This window comes from Podarcis liolepis, assembly GCF_965112155.1.
Source record: "Podarcis liolepis genome assembly, chromosome: 5".
Classification (NCBI taxonomy): domain Eukaryota; kingdom Metazoa; phylum Chordata; class Lepidosauria; order Squamata; family Lacertidae; genus Podarcis; species Podarcis liolepis.
Window position 1 is genome coordinate 46,426,846 of NC_139556.1, and position 22,529 is coordinate 46,449,374.

At 41.2% G+C, this 22,529-nt stretch overlaps 1 protein-coding gene and 1 long non-coding RNA gene across 3 annotated transcripts in view; one reads left to right on the top strand and one right to left on the bottom strand.

Moving 5' to 3' along the window:
• LOC310708167 ((E2-independent) E3 ubiquitin-conjugating enzyme FATS) overlaps window positions 1-22,529 on the top strand; it is a 132,498-nt gene that overhangs the window by 32,364 nt on the left and 77,605 nt on the right. The window contains exon 1 of one of the 2 annotated variants that reach the window (XM_083506136.1): window positions 14,016-14,674. The exons of the other annotated variant lie outside the window; for it this stretch is intronic. Within the exon in view, the coding sequence (XP_083362262.1) occupies window positions 14,509-14,674 (166 nt within the window). The 5' untranslated portion in view covers window positions 14,016-14,508. Of the gene's footprint in view, window positions 1-14,015; window positions 14,675-22,529 lie in introns of those variants that run through there. 2 annotated transcript variants of the gene reach the window in all.
• Window positions 12,879-17,108, bottom strand: LOC310708216. Its single transcript, XR_014526918.1, has 2 exons — window positions 17,013-17,108; window positions 12,879-13,098 (listed from the first exon to the last, which is right to left on the bottom strand). It is a non-coding gene; the product is annotated as an uncharacterized lncRNA (long non-coding RNA).

Below are 22,529 nucleotides of genomic sequence, written 5' to 3' on the forward strand. Positions count from 1 at the left end.
TTCCCTAAACAGGGCTGCCTTGAAAATGCCCTCGAAAATAGGGACACTTGGAGGGTCTGTATTTCCCCATATACCCCCTCCCTTCTGTACCTTGATGTTTATACACCACTTTTTCCTTAGCTGGCACACCTATGATTTATAAACTGTTTGTGAATTTATGTACGTCCCTCTCAATACCTGTGTTGCAAGTAGTCAAAGTAAATATGCAAGGGACAACGTACAAATCACTGTGTTGGGACAGATTTTGAGGCTGAATGGGCATTTTCAAAACTGCCCAGTTCACGTTTTGCCCCGAGACAGTCTCTTACATCACACTATTTATTCCAGGCTCATTAATTCTTCTTTTCTTACATTTATAGTCCACCTTCCTTCAGTTGTGGAATCCAAGGTAATGCTCCGTGCAGCATGTGCTTTCTGACCATATCCTGAGACCAGTGTTCACTGCACTTTGTCGAGTAATAAGCACAGAGGTTCCTGCCTCAAGGAGCTTACAATCTAAACCTCAATGGGGGTGGGTTGGGGAGCACTTCTGTGCACTTAGGTTTTGTCCCGTCCCCCCCAAGAATTTTATTGGTTTTACATAAATTTATGCACAATCACTATAACCATTCCAAAACATAAAAATAAAAAGGTTGCTTCGAACCTTCGGACCTCCTCCCCTCCCTCCATGGGCTCCTTTTCTAAAGATTTTGTCTTTTTCTTTTTCCCTGCATCTTTTACTGTTATCCATCTGTTATGTAATCATAGTAAGCAAAGTTCATTTCACATTACGAGTATAATTGTATCCCTGCCAATGATTTTAACTGTCTACAGTGGTCTTTTAAGATAGTAAGAAGTTATTCCAATCTTTTAAGAATACTTGGTCTTGGTTTCTGATCTTTCCTGTCAGTCTTTGCCATTTCTGCATATTCCATCAGCTTGGTCTACTTAGGTTTTGTTTCAGTAAGGATAAGGCTTGAGCCAAATATTCCATGAAAGAAGTTGGTTGTGAAGGGAGAGGTATACCCTCCAACATTTCTCAAATGAAAACAAAGACATTTATTTCATTCCATTTATCTGTTAAAGGTGTTGTGCAAGATCCCTTTCCTCACATATTTTTTTCCTCTTTACAACAGTCCTGTGAGGTTGGTTAGACTGGGAGGTTGTAATTGGCTCAAGGTGACAGACGTGTATGTGTCATAAATGAGTAGAAGACCTTGGAGTGGTTGAGGTTTGTAGAGCTGGAGGAGGAAAGGCCCCAGACAGGAATATTGGAATATGAGACAGAGAGATAAGAAGTAAGCACAGTCATTGTGGGATTTTGGAGGTAAGAATTTTGTGGGCGAATGGATAAAAAGCTAATGAAGAGAGCTCATATGAGCTGGTTGAGAGGTGAATGATGAGAAGACAGGTGTCAGTTAGAAATGAGAAGCAGGGCAGGCTCTAGTCTTGAGCACTTCCTTGGCCCTAGCCCATGCCAGCTAACTTCTCCCACCTTCAGGCAGGCTTATGCAGTGATGGTGCTCTTCTTCCATTTTAATTTCCCCACAATGCCCCTGATGCAGTGTTACTCGGTTACTCGAGGGTTGTAATTAAAATGGAATCCCACTGAGTCTCTGGCAGCTGTCTGAGGATGCCACGTTGGTTTTTGCTATGGAGATTCAGAGGAAAGGATAGATTCCTTCCTTTTTCCCGTGGTGGCATTGTACAGTTGAAAAGAATGTGTGCTTGTTGTGTTTACCTAAAAGGGTGAATATTTCTAGATTTTGCCCAAGCATACCTAGGAATGACTGCATTTTAGTACTGAGCCTCATGTGTGTTCATTTGATTGATATATGAGAGTGCATCATAATTATGCTAATTCTAAATACAAATCATAGCTAACCTTCCAGCATAAAATAACGGTCTTTGGGTTAGGTACTAGGGGGAGAACTGAATAATGTAGATTTAGATGGATGAGATTTCACTAGTTTGCATCAGTTTTTGCTGAATGCTAGATAACAGTAAAACCGTGTTGTAAACTAATTAATTTCACTCACTTTTTGACAAACTGCTTAAATCAGCTTAGAAATGCTACAGCTGAATAAACCCATCTTAGAGTTTATGATTGCTTCCTTCCAAAAGACTGACTCACATGCCAACCCTAATTGGAACAGTGCACTGAAAAGAGCCACTTAATTAAATAAGTGCTTTAAAAGGTGGTGTAAAACCATGTTGTTGTTGTTTTAAAAACCGTACATACTTGTAGGCAAACGAAAATGGAGATGCAAAAGGACTGTATCAAAGTTTATATATGAGGTAGGTTGAGAAATGCTACTGACTCTAGAGAGAGTTCAACCTACCCAGTTTTGATCTATAGTTCTATGTAAATTAATGGAAACAAGGCGCATATGGATGATCATCTGATGCACATCTACTTGAAAGAAATCCCACTGAAAATAATGGGATTTACTTCTGCATTACCATAGTTGGGACTGGTACATTGCTCCATATCAAGACACATACATGGTGTACTGCAATATCTGTCATTGTTTCAGAGCCCTGGATCGGACACTTTGTCATCCTGTTCTTTTCTGTGCTTCCGATGGAATGACATCCATAGAAGTCTATAAGGCTAGCTCTGTCCTCTCTTTTAAAATAATGTAAATAAAAGCAGATGATTGGAGCAAACCAATTGGTCATTTTGCAAAAACCGCATTATTTTATTGCTGCTTTTTAAAAGGTTGCTTTATCTCTTGCAGTTGACTGTTTTTCCTGATTTTTACCTTCTTTCTCTTTCTTCTTCCTCTTTGTTGTTTTATTTTCAATATGCTATAAGTGGACCTGAAGAATTTCTATCTTCAAGCTATCTATCTATAACAAATAAGTTAATAAATCCTTCCGCCTTCTACTTACTTCGACACCTTCTCACAGCATATATTGATATTTCTGGCTATGGTTGCTAATATCCCCGCCTGTGGTTACTGGCCCTTGTACAATACATATGTGATTCCAAGCAGAGATTCAGCAATTCCTTCTGATTCCAAGTAGCGATTCAACACTTACAATCAATTGTAAAGGAGAGAGTGTGTCATCTACACATTGAGGACACCCTATTCTAAAGCCTTGGATGAAAAAAATCAAGAGGGACAAGATGGAACCATGTGAAACTCCATAATATAAATGACTTGTGGCTGAATAGTTGTCCTCTGGCACCACTTTCTGGTATTGGCTCTTCAGGAATGAGCAGAACCATCCAAACACCATTCCCATATTTGAGTCAAGAGAGACGATCCAGAAGGCTAAGTAGTCAGTGGCATTGAAAGCTACTTAAAGATTCAGGAGACTCAGCAGGGTTGCATCTCCCTGTCTTTCTCCTGGTATCAGACATCTGTAAGGGCAACCAATGCAGCTCTGTGCCAAAACAGGGTCTAAAAGCAAACTGAAATGAATCCAGTTTATCAGATTCATCTCAGAGTGCCAGTAGTTCCAGTGGAACTCACTAAGAACTGGAAGACAGCTGAGGCATGCCTGAAATAATTGTAGCACATTGCCATGGCAGAAAAGAAGCCCAGACATTACAAGTAAACTTAGTGAAGGGCACAGCAAAAGCAAAGGACTATTAGCAGTGCTATTTTTCTAGAAAAAGAGGTTCCAGAACTCACCATGAACGCCTCCCTCTTTCTCTTAGAAAGGCAATGGCACCCACCTGAGAGGTTCCGAAACAGTTCCAGCGAATTCCCCCTGGAAAAAAAGCCCTGACTATTAGGCTGTTTGGAACATGTTTATAATGTGTGTTCAGGAACATTGTGTTTCAGTGTCCATGACAGCTAGATTTCTCACACTCTGAGACCATGACTAATAATTACCTTCAAAAGGAAGACAACCAAGAGCAACATTGTTTAAGTGTACCCATAACACACAAGTATGATCATGTCAACAGTGATCCCCCCCCCCATCCATCCACGTGAACTCTAGGAGGAGGTGCGAGGGTTCTTGTTTCTGGTCTATTGATGTTGGATTTACATTGTTATACTTCCTAGTCCTGTATACATTTTGAATTACTTACCTGTACACATTACATGAAACTTACGATTGATTGATTGATTGATTGATTGATTGAAAAAGAGCACCTGTAGTTCCACAGCAACCCACTGGCGGAGGAAGAGGAATGCGGGGGGAGCACACAGCCCCCAGCAGCGTGCTATCGCAGCTGCCCCCCCGCCCCTGCCTGCTCTCCATCCCCCGGTGCTGGAGCATGAAGCTCCGCCACTGCAGCAACCACCTTTTTGAGCAGCTTGCCCAAAGAGAGGACATTTACAACCAATTGATAGTTATTAGACATTTTGGTGAGTTTCAGCAGGAGTGGCTTCTTCGTTCCTATGATGCATATTCCTGACTGCTTAAGGCAGCAGTTCTCAACCTGTGGGTCCCCAGATGTTGTTGGACTACAACTCTCTTCATCCCTGAACTCTGGCCTTGCTAGCTAGGGATGATGGGAGTTGTAGTCCAACAACATCTGGGGACCCACAGGTTGAGGAACTGAAATATGTTTTAATTTTAAAATTATTTAATTCACTGCTATTTCAAATTGTCAGCACACCTTTCCCACAAATCTTTAGCATAACTGTTTATCCCTTTTCACCCCTTTAGAAACTAAGCTTAACTAAATACAATGGCGTTTCTGCATATTCTTTTCCTGTTATCCTTACCTTTATCGCTCCCTGCCTTTTGAAGCCCCTTTTCCAAAATTTAGGACCAAATAGGCAAGATACAGGAGTAATGTCCCAGTTTTAACCAAGAAATATAAAACTATAAATTTGAAGAGTGTATCAGTGGGGAGAGGAAGACATGCTTAACTCTTTCCTTGCAATCTCTTTTTCCAATCAAACTAGCCTCTAGGTGCTTTTCTCCCCACATAGGAAAGGAATTGGATCTGCCCCCCGTGGGTCGAAAGTAGCTGAGGGTTGAAAGGAAGAGTGATCCACAGGGAGAAATTTAAGTACACATCCCCGCACACTGCTGTGATTGATGCCACAGTCCCCTGCAACAGCATTTCAGTATAAAACAAACCAAATACCCCAACTAAAACACAGGGAAACTGTTCATTTCTCATCTAGTTTGGTGCTTAGACTTTAGGCTTTCTGGGGTAGGAATCTGTCTGCTTTTGCCAAAGTGCCATGTACATGTATAAAGCTATAGGTATAAACAGTAATGCTATGAAAGGAGGGAAAGAATTGAAATTCTCAAATTAACTGCCCATAGGAGTGGGAACAGCAAGTGTGCCTTATCCTCTAAATTGGTGTTTTGTTTTTCTAAATCTGAGCACATAATCCTATCACTCAGCCTAATTGACCTGTTTTAAGTTTTTAATTTACAACAGGCCTTCCAGCCATCTGAACTCCCTGGGAAGCTATTCCCTGCCTAGCAACAACTGCAGCATCAGCTAAGACGTGGCAATCTTTTGGTTCCTTTCTCCATCTACTCCCCCAAATTTAGCAGTTTCCAGGGTCAGAGTGCAAATATTATTTTATTTATGAGGGCAATGCTCTCATAAAGATGGTAACACTGAGAAATGCCACCACAATCAAAACAAAAGAGAGAAATCCGTTATGGTGAATAATGAAGTCCTTCTCCATTACTGTTATTGGTCAAGAAAACCACCTGGTTTGTAAGTACCACCTGCCATGAAACAGAATATCTGGAAGTGATAGATATTAGCAGTCATATGGAACTTTTCCACAGTGCCAACACTTTCAATAGCTTTGGGGCCTGAGAGGGTTAATCAGATTCACGGCAGATAAAGAAACTTCCAAGAAAGTATATTCTTATGGCACATAGTAGAGAGTGGCACATGGTAGCTGTATTTGCAAAAACCAGAGAAAGGAATCATGATGCTGTTGCTCTGAGTCCTTGATCACTAGGCTTTCCTGTTGCTTCACAGATCCAAAGGTTGCTTTTGAGTATAGGAAAGCACCCATAAATAAATTCCACCCCCTCTTTCCAATATACCTGAAAGGTGAAAGATCAGAAATTTTGAAACTGAAGAGGTGGGAGAGTGATTTTCATAATGTTCCCTTTTATTTATGAAGCTAACACATTCCTTTTATCACGTCTCTAGAGGCACCATCTACAGAGAATTTGCCATGTTTTTATAACGTGTTTCTGGGAAGCGGGACAAACGCACCGCATTCAGTTTGTTATTTACCACAACCCTGATCATCATCTTCATTTTTCTCTTGCCCTTTCACTCTGAGCATCCTGAGAGTCTTTGCTTTGTCCTTCCAGACCCTGGATTGTCGCCTTTTACTGTCAGCAACTCCTGCCCTCCAACTCTTAGGCAAAAGTTTTTCTGCAAAACACATGTGTTTCCTAGTTGTGCATCCATTCTCACTTATAGGTCTCAGGGTGAATGCCACATAGGGGCAAGGCATTGAGAGCCTTGGGTGAGAGAGGAGGCGTGAATTGGATTGGGGGTTAGTTTTAAGTCCATGTGCCAGTTTTCCAGCTGAAATCTGTGCTTCCTCTTCAAACTTCTATTGGCCAGGCCAGGGGAAAAGGCACAATATAATGGGGTTGTATTTTATGAACTTTCAGTGGGTCTGACTAAGTCCTATTCAGACTCAGACCCACTGAAAATAATGGATCTAAGTTTGTCAAGTCTAGCGATGGAAGGATCTGCCAATTTTCCAGTCTAAAATCCAGTTCTGCATATTTCTGCAACTATTTGCCGATTTTTTTTGTAAGTCCTTGTGAAAATTCACCAGCATTTTAGTGCAAAATACCCCTGCCAACACATTTTTGTATGCAGTATTGATTACTCTACAAATTTTTGCAAGCATTTTCTCCTAATACAATGCATTTTGTATGTTGCTTTCACCAATATTTTTATTGTTTTGCATGCGGTCACCTAATATAACCATTTTTGTAAACATTGTTTAATTGGGGAACTGCATTGCAAAATTTGAATGCTTGCAAATTTTGAAGGGAGGCTGTGTTTCGGTTCTCATGTTTCAGAAAGTTCAAATTCGATACATTCACTTTTAATGGTGAATGGAATCATATTTCTCCTGCATCCCTAGGAGAGGAAGACTAGTTTTCAATGGTATCAGTAATTCCCATCTCTCCATCCAATAGCAGCTTTTGGAGGGAGAACATGATTTCAATTGGGGAAACAGTGTTAGAGGAAGAGTCTACCACCAGCTCAATGCCCCGATCCACTTCAGAGCTGGTTCTATAGTAGTTTAAATAATAATAATAATAATAATAATAATAATAATAATAATAATAATAATAATAATAGAGAGACTCTCTCACATATTTCACACCTTGTGTAGATTGTCTGTCCCATAGAAGTTCCCAGTTTACTGCGTTCTAAAGCTTTTTAGGGAGTAATGTTTTCCCCCGAATGATGCATTAATGATGTCGGAGGAGTAAAGAACAAACGGATTGATCCATTTCTTTTGTAATTGAGTGTATTTTCCCCATTCTATCTGATGCATCTCAGTTTACAGTAAATTTTGAGTGGGGATAGAGAAAACACACAGCTGTGCCTTAGCACCGAATTGTGTCAATGAGGTTTCCAAGCAATAACTGTAAATGGAGCAACTGCACAGGTTTTAAAAATTGAATCATGTACCTTACCTGTTATTTCAGTGACTAGGGGATGCCCCAGCCATCAGTAGCAAATTGCTTTTATTGAACAATGTGGGAAAGCTATCAAAAGGCAGTCTGATAATGGTGCCACTCTTGCTTCTAAGGTCCTTGGGACTATTAGCTGTATTATTTATTCACACTGCTATAGCCTTTGGATTCATCCATTGCCGTGCAAAGTATAGTGCGTCCTGCCCTTCAAGAGTAATAAAACTTCACAAAGTGCTGAAACAAGGCATAAAGTTTGGAGAATTTAAACACTGAGGCAAGGAACTGTTGAGAAATCCTGGCTTGGCTCGGTATCTTTAACAGGGTTCTGGGGGGAAAATGAATCTGTAGCAGCTTCATGTGCATTTCATTATTTGAACGGCAAACTTCAAAGTTCACAACATGATGAAATAAATACTTTAATTATCTGTGACCCTAAAAATGTGGTGTGCAATTAAAGGAATGGTTCAAGGGAATTTTTCCGCCTTGGGTTACAGTGCAGAGTTAAGCCTAGCAAACTGGTCACTGAAGACAGAAAGTGCCAAACAGAAGGAAATGTAGATCAAGCCTTGTGCAATATATATGGCTTAATTTTGTGCTGGTTTTTGTTTTTTTGTTCCTGGATTTCTCATGTGTTCATGAAGCGTCATTTGAAAACACTGGAAATGCAGGCCATAATTGAATGTTTCCAGGGGATGGTGCTAACAAAAGAAAGCGATTACCTATACATGATTGTATGATTCCTTCTTTTTTTATTCACTCTTCTTGGATGCACCCTTGCTCAGGGCCAGAGCAGTACTGTGGCAGAAAAAAAGGGACCTGTTTCAGGCAGCATGGTGTGGGTTCGAGGAATGGAAATAGATGTAGGCAGAAATCAGTGCCTGAATAGCACAGCAATACTTTTTTAAGTGCAAGAGGCACTATCTGGGTTTCAGTTAAAGCAGCAAAACATTTTGGGCTGGCATTACCCTGTTAGTTAAGGCAGAGGTGACAAACCTCAGGCCAAGTGTGTCTCTCCAAGCCACCCTATCTGGCCATTGGAACTCTTCCCAGGCCACCCCACTTCTCTCCAGGCTATCACCCTCATCACTGGCCCTGTTTTGCACGACAAACGTTTTTGCTTGGCTGGAATGTGTCCTTGAACACTGAAGAAGTGTGCATGCACACGGTATCTGAAGAAGTGTGCATGCACACGAAAGCTCATACCAAGAACTAACTTAGTTGGTCTTTAAGGTGCTACTGGAAGGATTTTTTTATTTTGACTATGGCAGACCAACATGGCTACCTATCTGTAACTGGATCCTTGAACACTGATAGAGCCTCTTGCTTGCCTGGATGGAGAATAGAGAAGTGTGAATATGAGTGTGTGTAGATGCTGGCCTACTGTAGGAAAAGATCATTGACATTCATTGCTCCACACACTTTAGCCTCTGACCCCACCCTTGACTGGCAAGTGGCTCCCAGAAGGTTGCTCAAAAAGGAATGCGGCTGTCAGGCTAAAAACTATTCCCTGTCACTGAACCAGGTTGTGAAGATCCCATTATAGCAGGGGATGTACATTTGTTCCACCCGCATACCTGAGGTATTCTGCTGGTGTGCTTTCCACTGGCCTAGCATAGCTTGTGTTCTGCCAGTATAGTGGTGGTTCCTCCATGCCCTACAGCTCCCAGCAAACAGCTCCTGTATAGGATTTCCACTTAGGTTGTTTATTTTAAGGGTTTAGAGATTCCCTTTTGTTTAAATTATTATTTGTAGTTCTTGGGGTAGCATTTAATTTGGTCTCAGGGACCAACGGGTCAGTTTCAGTAGATGTATCAGTCATACCATCTCTGCACAGAGATTCATTTTAGCTGATACTGTATGCATGGAGCAAAGGATTGAGACAGTAGACTCTGCTCCCTCTCCCTGCCCAGTCTCTACCTGTTGGTTTGAACATCTGTATAATGACCTGTGTGCATGGACACAACCTGTGTGACTTAACATACTAGAAAAACTGAATGATGGGTTGTGGAACTGAAATCCGTACATGGTGCATGGAGGCAGCGGTGGAGGAAGTCGCTCAGACGTGTGGGGCGACACACCCAGGGGCAGGGCAAGCCACCCATAGGGGCGGGGCGCACCGTGGGGCCTCTGGAGTCTGCCTGCCTCCTCCCACTCAGTCATCCTACAGCTGGGGGGGGGGGAGGCAACGGGTGGACCATTTGGACAGCGCAGAGCCTTACCCTTCCAGACTCTTTTTATCCAGCTCCTAGCAACTTACAGGAGAATGCTTTCTGGGAATTAAGGCTTGGAGTAACAGCAACCAAGGCGGGTGGGGACTGCAAGAGCATCAGCATACACAAGAGGTGGTAGAGGAATGCAAGTGCCTTGTATCTGATCGATAGTCATCACAGTTAAATAGCCGTTGATTCACTGCAGAAGTGGTTGATAAAAGGCATATACATCATAATTCATTTTCCTTTATCATAACATAACCTGAGAAAGCGACCCCTTTGTTAGCTTCTGGGCTGTAAGAGTTCACAAATGTTAACCATAGAATGTCATTCAAATGTAACAAAGATCCCGTTGGAACCAGGGAATGTCCATGGACCTTGGCATTCATTTCATTCTTCTCCCGTGCCATGTATTTCTGCTAAAGTGATGTGAGCAAATTAGAAAAGAAATGTTTACTAGACAATTAAATGGCTCGTATTAAATTTAAAGGCTTTCAGGAGAAAAATAAATTAATAAACAGAGGCTATTTCAGGTGCCTTATCTTTTCAGACAATAAATGCTGACTTGATTTACTCTTTCTCTTACTTATTATGGAGAACTATAACACGGAAGGAAATTATTGCCCTCTTTTGTACAAATGGCTTATGAGTGCAATCATTAAGGCACAAGTCTCTTTATATAGAATGCTAATTTGATTTAGCCCAATTTCTGTGTCACAGACTTCTGGGAGGTTGCAAAGTGCTTCATAAATACCTCCTTTGATTAAATTAAAGCAAAGATTTTAACAGACTGCAGTTATTTGTATCTGTCAAGAAGGCTGAAGGGAGACGGTTGTCTTTGGTTTAGATAAGACTGTTTGATATAAGAAGATGGTTGTGGAATAAAACATGCTTTATTTATTCAATTCTATTTGATATTAATATCCCATATAATGTGTTGAACATTGTAAAGTGTCTCTTTATTTCTTTCCTTTTTTAAAATCATTTTTTAAAAAGGAAAGTGAATGAAATTTTAAAATGTATGAAATGCTTCTTCTCATGTCCCTGATCCTGAGTCACAACTCAGGCATGGACTTTGGGGGAAATCTGCACATTCGAAGAGGTAGGTTAAATGTTTTCAGGATCTCCTTGCCCATAAGCAGCTTCCACAGGCAGCAGAAAACTTTGAAAGGGATAGGGGCAGGGGGAGAGTCTGTGCCAGCTCATGAACAAAGATTCAGCAGAAACACACAAAAAGCCAGTTCAAAGTTCTCTATTTCACCCACCAAATATGTGTGGAAGTACTGCTCATGGGATTCCCTACCATCAATAGCCTGCAAAAAGCCTGGGTGTGTGCAGCCAGATGAAAAATGGCAGCTGAAGGGGGCACAGCCAATTTCCTAATCTACCCTGTTGTACACTGACATGACCTGCATATCTACTATAATGGTTGTGAAATTCTTCATTGTGCATTTGGAGCTCTCTTAAGATATTGTAACTAAATTTGCACAATGGTACCCAAGATCAAGGACGCGGGTGGCACTGTGGGTTAAACCACAGAGCCTAGGACTTGCTGATCAAAAGGTCAGCGGTTCAAATCCCCACAATGGGGTGAGCTCCCGTTGCTCGGTCCCTGCTCCTGCCAACCTAGCAGTTTGAAAGCACGTCAAAGTGCAAGTAGATAAATAGGTACCGCTCCGGCGGGAAGGTAAACGGCATTTCCGTGCGCTGCTCTGGTTCACCAGAAGCGGCTTAGTCATGCTGGCCACATGACCCGGAAGCTGTACACTGGCTCCCTCGGCCAGTAAAGCGAGATGAGCGCCGCAACCCCAGAGTCGGTCATGACTAGACCTAATGGTCAGGGGTCCCTTTACCTTTACCCAAGATCAAGGAGCATGTTTTCATCTATGTTAAAATATAATAGGACACGATATTGAACTAAGTCAGCAGATTCAACCTTTTAATCACTATTTTCAAACCTTCCCTGTTTTTTTGTTTTTGTTTTTTTGTGTGTGTGTGTCTTAGAATTCCCAAGCAACACTCGCTAGGAGGCTGCTAGTATACAAATCAGGGATTCCAACAGCCTTATTTGGATTCAAAAAGCCTTTCTGTTGTTGCTATTGCTAAACAACTGGAACTGAGAAACCCTTGCCAATATATATCAAGTCATCCAGCAACCCACCACTATCTCCCTTCTGCCCATCCTTGCAAATACATTTGTTTCTCATGTATGATGCACAACGTTAATGCTGGAGTAGTGGTAAACACAAGGATCAGTGTACTCAAATCCTTGTCTAGACAGTGGCCAAAGCATCTGTGGGAAGAAGGAAGCAATTTTTGTACACTAAAAGGATTTGGTTGTGTAATTAATGTAAACAGAAGCCTGCACAGAAGGAGGGGTGCATGAGAAACCTGCTGTGGCAGTCTAGGCTCTAGTAGTGTACGGCTGCTCAGAAGAAGAATCCAAGCCTGGGAATTGTTCTTGCCTCTTCTGCCATTTGATGATGTCTGGCTAATGGAACACTGACAACCTTTAAGACAGTATACATTATTAACAAAAAAAGTAAACAAACACCAGGTTTTACTTTAAGGAAGTTCTGTATAAATTGGCTTAGTTTGCACAATTCATTCTGCTTCTCCTACTCATGAAGGAGCACTTTGCCTCATGTTGGGGGCAAAATGTTTTACACAGCCTTACCTCAGCCCTGGATATCTCTTTCTGCCCCCAATGTGTGGGCTCTGAGATGGCACCAGGCAGTGCTCCAGATATTTGCAGCGATAAGTGTTAAGAACATGCTGGGCCCTGAATTCAGTGCTCAGTAATAACATTTGTACTTGGATGATAGGATGATCACCATTGACATTTATGGCAGAAATCATAAAGTCCTACAGACTCTACTTTATGGGTGTATAAAATAATGCTATTTCACTTGCCCCATAGTTGTGATTTAAAAACAAGCAAACAGATATTTAAGTCCATAAAGCCTGTAAGTCTTGCTCCTTCCTCTTTCTCTTATTATGTACAAATATGTGGCCTAGTTAATATAGGTTCTGCATAGGCAATAAAACCAAGGTTTTGTCATAGGCTTTGTGCTAGACCTGTTAGATTCTACTAGGTCCCACCCTTCTTCCTCTTCTTTGGTTTCACCTCTGCCGAGATTCTATCATAGTGCCATGCCCCTTTGACTTGCTAAGATTCCTCCAAGCTCCTCTTCCACTCTCTCAGATGCTGTTCCTGACGTGCCAGATTCTTCTCTGATTCTAGCCAGCTGCTATTGTCCTGGCCCCATATAAGGAAATAGGGTTTCTGAAATCAAATGTTGGTTTATTTTATGGCTTCACATAAATGTATATCCTGCTTTTCAAGAAATCTTTTCCACAAAGCGACTTGCAACTCTATCTAAAAGGACAGTGACAGCAACTTCTCAGTATATTTTAAAATATTTAAATACCGTAGTTTAAAATTCATTCCATTGCTGCTCTAAAGCTAAAAACATCAAAAACAACAATAAAATCCAGGAGACCCACAACACAAAGACCCCAGTATGCTTTAACCACTGAAGGTCTTTGAGAAGAAATTGGTCTTCAGTGCTCTTGAAAACATTACAAGGGATGAGGCTTGCTGAATATCAGAAGGAACAGAGTGTTCTGATCTAGTGCGCCTGAGGACTGCAAAACCTCTGGAAAAGATATAGAAAAAACCCAAACATTGGAAGGAAGCAGCAAAAGTGATGGTCCCAGGTTCAATCTTTGGTCCGAAAGATGACAGATAGTGGGCTGAGAAAGATGTCTCCTAGATCTTCCCAACTGCAGTAAATAATTCAATGAACTGGTTGCCTGACTGTATATAAGGCACACTGCCTTGTTGTTATTACAGATGCAGCATCCATTAAAAAACACAAGTATACTCTTGGGCTGTTCCCATTCATTTCATTGGGGATGGCACACCAGGCCAATACAGATTGTGTCCTCTACCTATTTATCCTACATATTATTTTTTAAAAAGTATACCCCACTTTTCACTGTATGTCTCAAAGCAGCTTACAGAAAAGTAAGTGGTTTATGTCCACAGTGAGGTGAGGTGGAGGCACTTTTACCCAACCTTTCAGCAGGTGAGCTGCTGGAGGGGTGAATTCAGTTGTGGTGCAAACTCACCGGCAGGAGTGCCAAATTGGCCAGGAGGAAGTTACATATAAGGGCATTTTCTGGTGCTAGACCTGTCCTTCACGTGGCTCCACAAAGCACCTATAAACAGAGAACACTGCCAGCATAAAATATTAAAGTTGCAAAAATGAAAGATTCATGCGGCGTCCGCCAGATAGATATCCTCCCTGGCTGAATGTAAGATCTCCTGCCAGAAGAAGGTTGAAAAATGCAGCAGCCAAAAATTGATATGCGGGCAAATGGGGCCCTGCATTTAGGATACACCGTTTCTAACCAATCAGGCTAAATGAAATCAGCAGGCCTGGGCCTTATCTCCTAGATAACCCTCATTAATCCAGTGAGCTTCTGAGGACAAAAAAGAGAAATGAATTGCTTCATTTGTGTCGCTTGAATGGAATGCTAATGAGGGGAGGGGGGGGAGTTAATTATTCATTCCAGCCGACTGAGCAGAAAGCAGATCCTGGCTTCCCCTGTTACCATTGCAACAAGTGGCAGCCGGCCTAGCGAAAGCAAGCCAAGGGAAACATTTATAAAACTGAAACCAACATGAAATATGCCTTCTCAGAAAAGGAAACCCCTGGTCTTGAGCTGCGCAGGGCACAACCAGATGGATTTAAGTACAAAGCTTCTTGTAGCAAGGAACCAGGAAAGAAAGCCCTTCACATCTCAAATTTGCTTCATGATTAACCATGCCTCCTGGGGGAAACCGTGTTGCCTTGGTAAGTTTGGTACAAGTTTTCCAGGCTTTCCGCATCAGTAGTTGAACAATGCTTTGCTTTGCTTTTGTTTTGTTTTTTTGCTTCTGTTGGTACTACAACATTTGATGAACTTTTTGAAAAGACCTGGCTGGCTCCTGCATTTAAAGCAGAATTTAAAGAGCACAATTCTTGAGGATTTACAGTGGAAGCCTATATGTGTCTACTAGAAATAATTCCATTTGAGCTGAACAAATTCTGCTTCCGGGTAATTGTGTATAGGATTTCAGTCTCAGTAATTTTCTATACATTTCAAGCAGCCTTTAAAAAAAATAAAATAAACTTGAATGTATACAGCAACACAGTTGCTGTTCCTAACTAAAGGCTCACAATGGTGTCTGGATTTTGTTATTGTGTTTTTGTATTTTGTAACGTGCATTTAGTTTTGCGGTGTAGCGTGTGTTTTTTACATGTATGTCATTGATCTACACAGAACGTGATGCGGTGTCATATTTTTAAAAAGTTTTTACTTCTGTAAACTACCTTGGGTCCAATTTTAATGGAGAGAAGTGGGATATAAATTACTATTCTAAGCTAAAATTAAATTAAATAAAAGAAACTATATTCAACATTCCACTTCTTGCAAAACCCAAGTTCTTGTAGATCCCTGTAATCAAAATGTAATCAAAATAATTGTAATCAAGAGGAATCCAGATATTATAGTCAACCCTATACATATCTAGTCAGAAGTACTGTAAGTCCTATTAAGATGAATGGGTCTTACGCCCAGGTATGTCAGAAAAGGATTGCAGCAGCTTGTAAGGAGGTTTAGAGTTACACATGTGGTTTGTGTGTAATTTCCTTTTTTAACATATATTTAGCACTAGGTCATGGCCCCCAGACATTTCCCTGTGTTTGTTAGGAGTGTTGTTTGTGTAGTCTGATTATTGCTTTCTAGAAGGATTGTGTTGCAGGACGTATGTTCGGCTATACATCATTTGAAAGCAACGTTATTAATGAATCTTGTTTTTCCAATGGCAAAAAAGACAGATGCTGTGTCTGTGAGACACAAAACAGTGGGGGAGCGGTGTTAGGCATCTATCTCCATTAGTCAGGGTATTAAAAAAAAAACTCCTGAAAGTTTTGATTTGTTAGTCAACACCAGTGAAATTGTTAACATTTTCCCATATGCCCTGCCACAGCAAAGACAAGTATCTCGAAATGTAAATAATGGGTTTGCATTAATTCAGTTCAACTCACATGCCAGCTTGCAAAATAGATTTTACCCCATTAAAAGAAAGGCTGGAATAAATAACTTCCTAGACAAGACGACAAATCACAATGGGGCTAATTTTCTTCTGTGAAAACAGTATTAGCATGCACCCTGCTTAAAATGTAATTATTTTCTCTCAGACTTTCTGATCTATGACAACTCTCCCTTCCTCATGACAAAATACATTTTTTAAAAAAATTCACAAACATATACATATATGTTTTACCTAGAGAGATAAAAATACTGGTAATATTGACTATGATGTATTGCAGCAACGTGAAGCAATCATTTAACAACAGGGCAGTGTAGCCAAAAGCAATACACTCACTTGCCTGGGAGTAAGCCCTGTTGAATTTAATGAGATTTATGTTCAAGTAGACATGTACAGGATGATTTCAGAGGGAAATTAAGTACAAAGTTGCTACGTTTGAAGCAACTTGTTAGTACTGTGACTTTAATACTTGAGTGGATTTAGTTGGCCTTTGTCAAAATGCCTCTTTTACTTTGCATAATAATAATAATAATAATAATAATAATAATAATAATAATAATAATTCATATCCCTCCCATCTAGCTGGGTTTCCCCAGGCACTCTGGGCGGCTTGCAACAAATAAAACACAACAAAACATCAAACATTAAAAGACGAGATACCCTATACAAGCAACAAACCAACCAATAAATAAATAAATAAATAAAAACCAATAACAATAATAACAAACAGTTTACAGTTATACTCAAAGTAACCACCAACTCCAACTAAACATTTAACCAACACTAACCCGACAAAAACAAAACAGAGGAACCAAAATTAGAACCATTTAAAACATTTGAAAACATTTTAGCCAGTTGCCGCAACCCAAGAGTTGTTCCAGCAATGTCCCAGTGACCTCCCAGGAGCCTTTTTTAGCTCACTCTGGCGTCTGGGCCCTGCCCCCTAGGCCAGGTGGAAATGGGCCTTTCAGCAGCGGTCTTCCTTCCAGAACTCAGGCAGCAGTAGAACATAGAATTCCTAATATATGAATTGTGTCACTGCCAGCTACAGAAAGAACATAACATGGTGATGAACTGACAATGAACAGCATTGTTACCTGGTGGTGGGAAAGAGTTACTACTTGTCAATCAAAATAAAGATGTCCTGTTGCTTTAGGCTTCAGTCCTAAAGTGACTTCAGTGACTAAAGATCAAGCCCCACTGAACTCAGGGTACCCCAACACCAGTGGAATTGTGACGTTAGGACACAGCCATTACCAAATACAGCAAAGTCTTGTGACACCTTAAAGACTATCGAATTTATTATGACATAAGTTCTCATGGACTGAAGTTTACTTCATCCGATGCTTTTCTTTTCTTTTTTGTTGGTGGAGGGGGGATTTTACATTATTTTGTATTTTGTATATTTTATTGTAGTAAGCTACTTTGAGGCCTGTATGATGGGAAGTGGGATATACATTTTTTAAATATATATTTTTAGTTACAGGTATATATGTGTGTGTGTGTGTGTGTGTGTGTGTGTGTGTATGCATGCATGTACAGTGGTACCTCTGGATGTGAACAGGATCCATTCCGGAGCTCCTTTCACATCCAGAAGCGAACACAACCTGTGTCCGCACATGCGTGGGTTGCAATTCACCGCTACCGCACATGCGCATGATGTAATTTTGATCGTCTGCGCATGCGCGAGTGGCGAAACCTGGAAGTAACGCGCTCTGTTACTTCTGGGTCACTGCAGTGCACAACCTGAAAATACTTATCCCAAAGCTCTTTCAACCCGAGGTATGACTGTATAAGGGTGAAGAAATAGTAAACAATGAGATCAGAAGGAAATGAAATGCTGAATAATGCAGACCGTGATAATTTTGGGCCATTCAGGGGGCAAACTGTTGTTGACAACAAAGGCATCCTGGTATTGGTAAACCAATTAACACATGTAGTGTGATAAACATCTTTTGTCTTGATTCAGTGCGCAAAGGATAGCATTGAACCTCTTGATGAACCACAGAGCCTAGGGCTTGCTGATTGGAAGGTTGGCGGTTCGAATCCCCGCGACAGGGTGAGCTCCCATTACTCAGTCCCTGCTCCTGCCAACCTAGCAGTTTGAAAGCACGTCAAAGTGCAAGTAGATAAATAGGTACCGCTCTGGTGGGAAGGTAAATAGCTTTTCCGTGCGCTTCTCTGGTTCGCCAGAAGCAGCTTAGTCATGCTGGCCACATGACCCGGAAGCTGTATGCCGGCTCCCTTGGCCAATAAAGCAAGATGAATGCTGCAACCCCAGAGTCGTCTGCGACTGGACCTAAAGGTCAGAGGTCCCTTTACCTTTACTATAAAAATATACTAATCTCCATAGATTTGAGGATACAAAATAGAAATGTGAAATTTTCTGAGAATTCTCTTTGCCAGAAGCCCCGGAGACAGTTTACCTGGATACTTAATGAACCGTTTTTGGCATTAGGCTTCTATGACTGCAATCCTATGGACACCTACTAGAGAATAAGTAACTTTGAAATTGGTAGGAAAAACTGTCTGTGGACAAATGCCGGCTCCCTCAGCCTGTGAAGCGAGATGAGTGCCGCAACCCCAGAGTTGTCTGTGACTGGACTTAACTGTCAGAGGTCCTTTACCCTTTTTCTTTTTTTTTTACTGTAAGACCAATCCATTTGGCCACATGTATTGTCAAATTCATTGCGGGCAGGGCGGATGATGACTGATTACGAATGTGTGCTTCTTTCCCAGTTAGATCACTGTTTCCCAGCTTTGAGAGTTTTAACTAATCTATGCCGTTGCAGAAGAATAGAGTTTCGTATGCAGTTTCCCCTATGTGATGTTTGCATAACTCCTCAGACGCAGCTGGGCTCACGAAGCCCTTGAAAAAGTAACCAGAGCGCACTGGGAATCATGGGGTTTTTTGCTTTGTTTTGCGGATGCCTAAGATTGTTCTGTGCATACATTTGCATCATGACATCATTATAAACACATGGGCTTTTAGCACCAGCCACATGCACACTTGAACAACTTGTTTCCCTGCTTTGGCCAGCTGTAATCCTGCTGTGAAAGTACAGCCATCAGCAGAGATGGCACAGTTTTATGTTCATTCCATTGTAATTGCATTATGACTATTGAATTCTTTCCTATCTTTGTTTAATGCTATCCTTCTGGCAGTGGAGAGGGGTCAACTATCCATGCTGATTTTATTAGGTATTTTAGTAGCCTTTCATACGGCCAATCATGAGGTTTTATTGAAATGCCTGTGGGTCCTTGCAAAAGATAATGAAGTTGCTCTTGGTACCTTCCTGGCAGGTGAAATAAGCAATTTCCCATCTTCATAAAGGTGGCTACCTGGGGGCCCTGCTGAATATGGTTTCAAATGGTGGTCATGCTTTTGAAGTACAGTACTGTATTGTTTGGTAATCAGTATGTGGATGATCTGTCCTTTCTGCATATTATTTAAAGGGGAGTTTTCGCTGTCTCTTCTAAGCAGCCTGTTTGGTGTTCATGCCCATTCCGCCCTGTATAAAATCTATTGGCAATTTTAAAGGTTTTTATCATCACACATCACAATTCAAAATAAAGCCAGTCTTGATTATCATTTTGAAACTGAGGTGGATCAGGATGCTTCCTAATCATAAGAATAACTGAAAAATAAAATAACACCCAGTGGTGTTTCTTGAATCTTCTTCCCTCCAAAACTCTGTTCTGTGTTGGTGCTTATTCCCCCTCCCCCTGCATTTTTCTTTTAATGTGCATTTTTATCCCACCTTTCCTCCACCAAGAAGCTGAAGGTGACATACATATGGCTCTCCTCCTCCACACTGTATGCTCAAAACATCCCTGTGAGGTAGGTTGGGCTGAGAGGCAGTGACTGGCTGAAGCTCATGCAGTGAGCTTTATGGCAGAGTGGAGTTAGGGACACGGGGCTCCCAGGGCCTATTTAACACTGCAACTGCTACATGGTTTAGGTGTCAGTGGTAGCTGGTAACATTTTTACTTGGTAGAGCTGCTATTTTTAACCTTAATGTTTTTTTCATCTTAGTAGAACTTGTATAGCACTTATTTAGGAAAGTATACAATCATACATGTTCATTGTCTCCTCTTGTCTAAAAAACGCCCCCTCCCTCAGTTATTCTCTGCATATTTGGGGACAGGGAAATAACTTCAAGGTAAGAGGACCCAAGTATGATTCTTAGACAAGATTGACTTAATACTTCTTATTTAGAAATTACACCATACTACATGACCTAATCTTTTCAGTTATTGTATGGTTACCACCTATACATCTGTTGCCCCCCCCCCCAAAAAAAATCCTGAACACTTAAAAAGTTTTAAAATGTGAGAAAAACTTGCTTTCAGGTGCGTGCAGTTTCCTCCCTCCAGAAACCAACTCTGCATTGTCCAAAACATTTTTTTTTAATTAAAAGAACAAAGTGTTCCAACCAATAGATAAAAAAATAATAATGATTGTTTCATTTGGGCTAGGGCACATCAGAGCACAACAGAACATAATTATAATGTGTAGCTCAGTTCTGAAAATGAGTAGTAATAATCTCAGCTCATGTGTGGAGTTCATCACACCAGGCTAATCATAACTGGCCTCTATTATATCAGAGATTTGGGACACTATCTTCCAGGTTTGGGGACTATTGCAGAGTCGTGTCCAGACAGGCACAGAGCTCAAATGTCTCACTTTAGAAGTTCACTGACAAACTTACTAAGAACAAGCTGGAAATATAGTGACAGCATTTTATTCATTCCTATGCATTCAAGATATATCCCCTGCTAGAGGAGAGTCTTGTTGGAAGCAGATCCACACACCTTTTCTGGAAATTTGAGGGAAATAGTTAATACAGAGTATGTTCCAACACATACACAAGCCAACCACTATTTGCCTCCCAATTCCCCAATTTAAAAAGAGGCAGAATGATTAAGTGGAACAGTAGATATTTATTACAGAGAGCTTGCTTGCTCTTTCTCTCTAGCAAGGTCACAAAACAAATACCATGGGTGGCGTGGAGTTCCGCAAAGTAGGAAACACACCCTGTTGCTTCTCTTGCCTTCAGGGAAACAGCTCTAAACATGCTAGGCTAATGCTGTTTTGGAAGCAGTTCTGACTCCTTCAATATCTGCTATAGTGGCTGTGCTGAACAGGCACCATTAACAACAAATGAAGTAAGAGTCTTCCTATCAGGACTGACTTCCCAGCAGTCTGATTGGTCACATGGTTTTTCTGCCTAGATGCACATGAGACATGCCTCTTTGCCATTGCTATACTTTTGAAGTAGGATTGACAAAGTGCTGCAGAGAGCTGATAGGCAAGAGAACGGGAGTTTAACAGAAATACGTCTACAGGCTTCTGTGCAAGTAGAAAATTGGGGGGGGGGGCAGGGGACAAGGAAAAGTGGTTGGCTTTGAGATATTGAGGATTTTTTTTAATTGCTTGACAGTTTGAGTGGGAAGGCTGTGCCCCACTGGATGTAACAATTTCCAAGTCCTGACCCATCGGCAGAAGCATAGAATCGTACAAGTGTAGAGTTGGAAGGGACCACAAGGGTCATCTAGTCCAACACCCTGCAATGCAGGAATCCTTTGCTCAATGTGGTGCTCGAATCCGTCACTCATGTCCACAGCATTCCCTTGATCCACCAAGCTTGTAACTCTATCAAAAAAGAAAAAGAGAAAAAAAAGAAATGGGATTTGTCTGGCATGACTTGTTTTTGAGAAATATATACTGTACTAGGACTTAATAATCACAGCATCCTTTTCTAAGTGCTCACAAACTGACTGTGTAATTTATCTGTTCTAGGACCTTTCCTGGTATCAATGTCATGCTTACAAGCTGGTAGTTACCTGGGTCTTATCCCTGCCCCCTTTTGAAGATGGGGACAATAGTTGCCCATCTCCATAGTCAGGAAACAGCACATGCTACTTCTGATCTGCCCAGATCCCCATAGTAAGTAAGATCATGCTATAGAATCCCTTGTGATAACATGATTTTTTAACATTTCAGACAAGAACAGCATATGAGAGGTTGTAGTTTTATTTGTGCTATCTTGCTAAGAGCCCACAGAAACCCAAACCTGATTATGTTGCTTCTCTGTGCTGTTTGTCCAGTATCCAGGGTGGGTGGCAGCAACTTTGAATAAAGCAGCTATCAACAACGGCCTTTGTGAGGAGGCAAAATTGATGGATGATTTGTTCCCTGCTGTACTTTGGACCATCTTATAATTCTAGCTTTTGTGCAGCCTATTGAGGCAGAGTCAGTGCTGCAAGTTAGACAGGATCACTGTCAAATAGGTGGAAAGGAGCAAGAAATACCATCTAATCTTGAGTGTCACAAGTTGAGGGCTGGTGCAGGTGACAATGAAGCTGTTGTTTTACTTAGTTGTTAAGTAGAACTGTGATGATATGGGCTTACAGCTGATACATCAATCCATATTCATATCCATACATACTGAGTCCATTGGTCAAACTTACTCAGTATTGTCTACTCTACAATGGCTGCTAGCAGCTCTCCAGAGTTTCGGAGGGGAGTCTTTCCAGCCCAGTTTGGAGATGCCAAGGACTGAAAATGGAATATTTTCTGTGGAAAAGGATGTTCTCTGTGCCCCATCTCC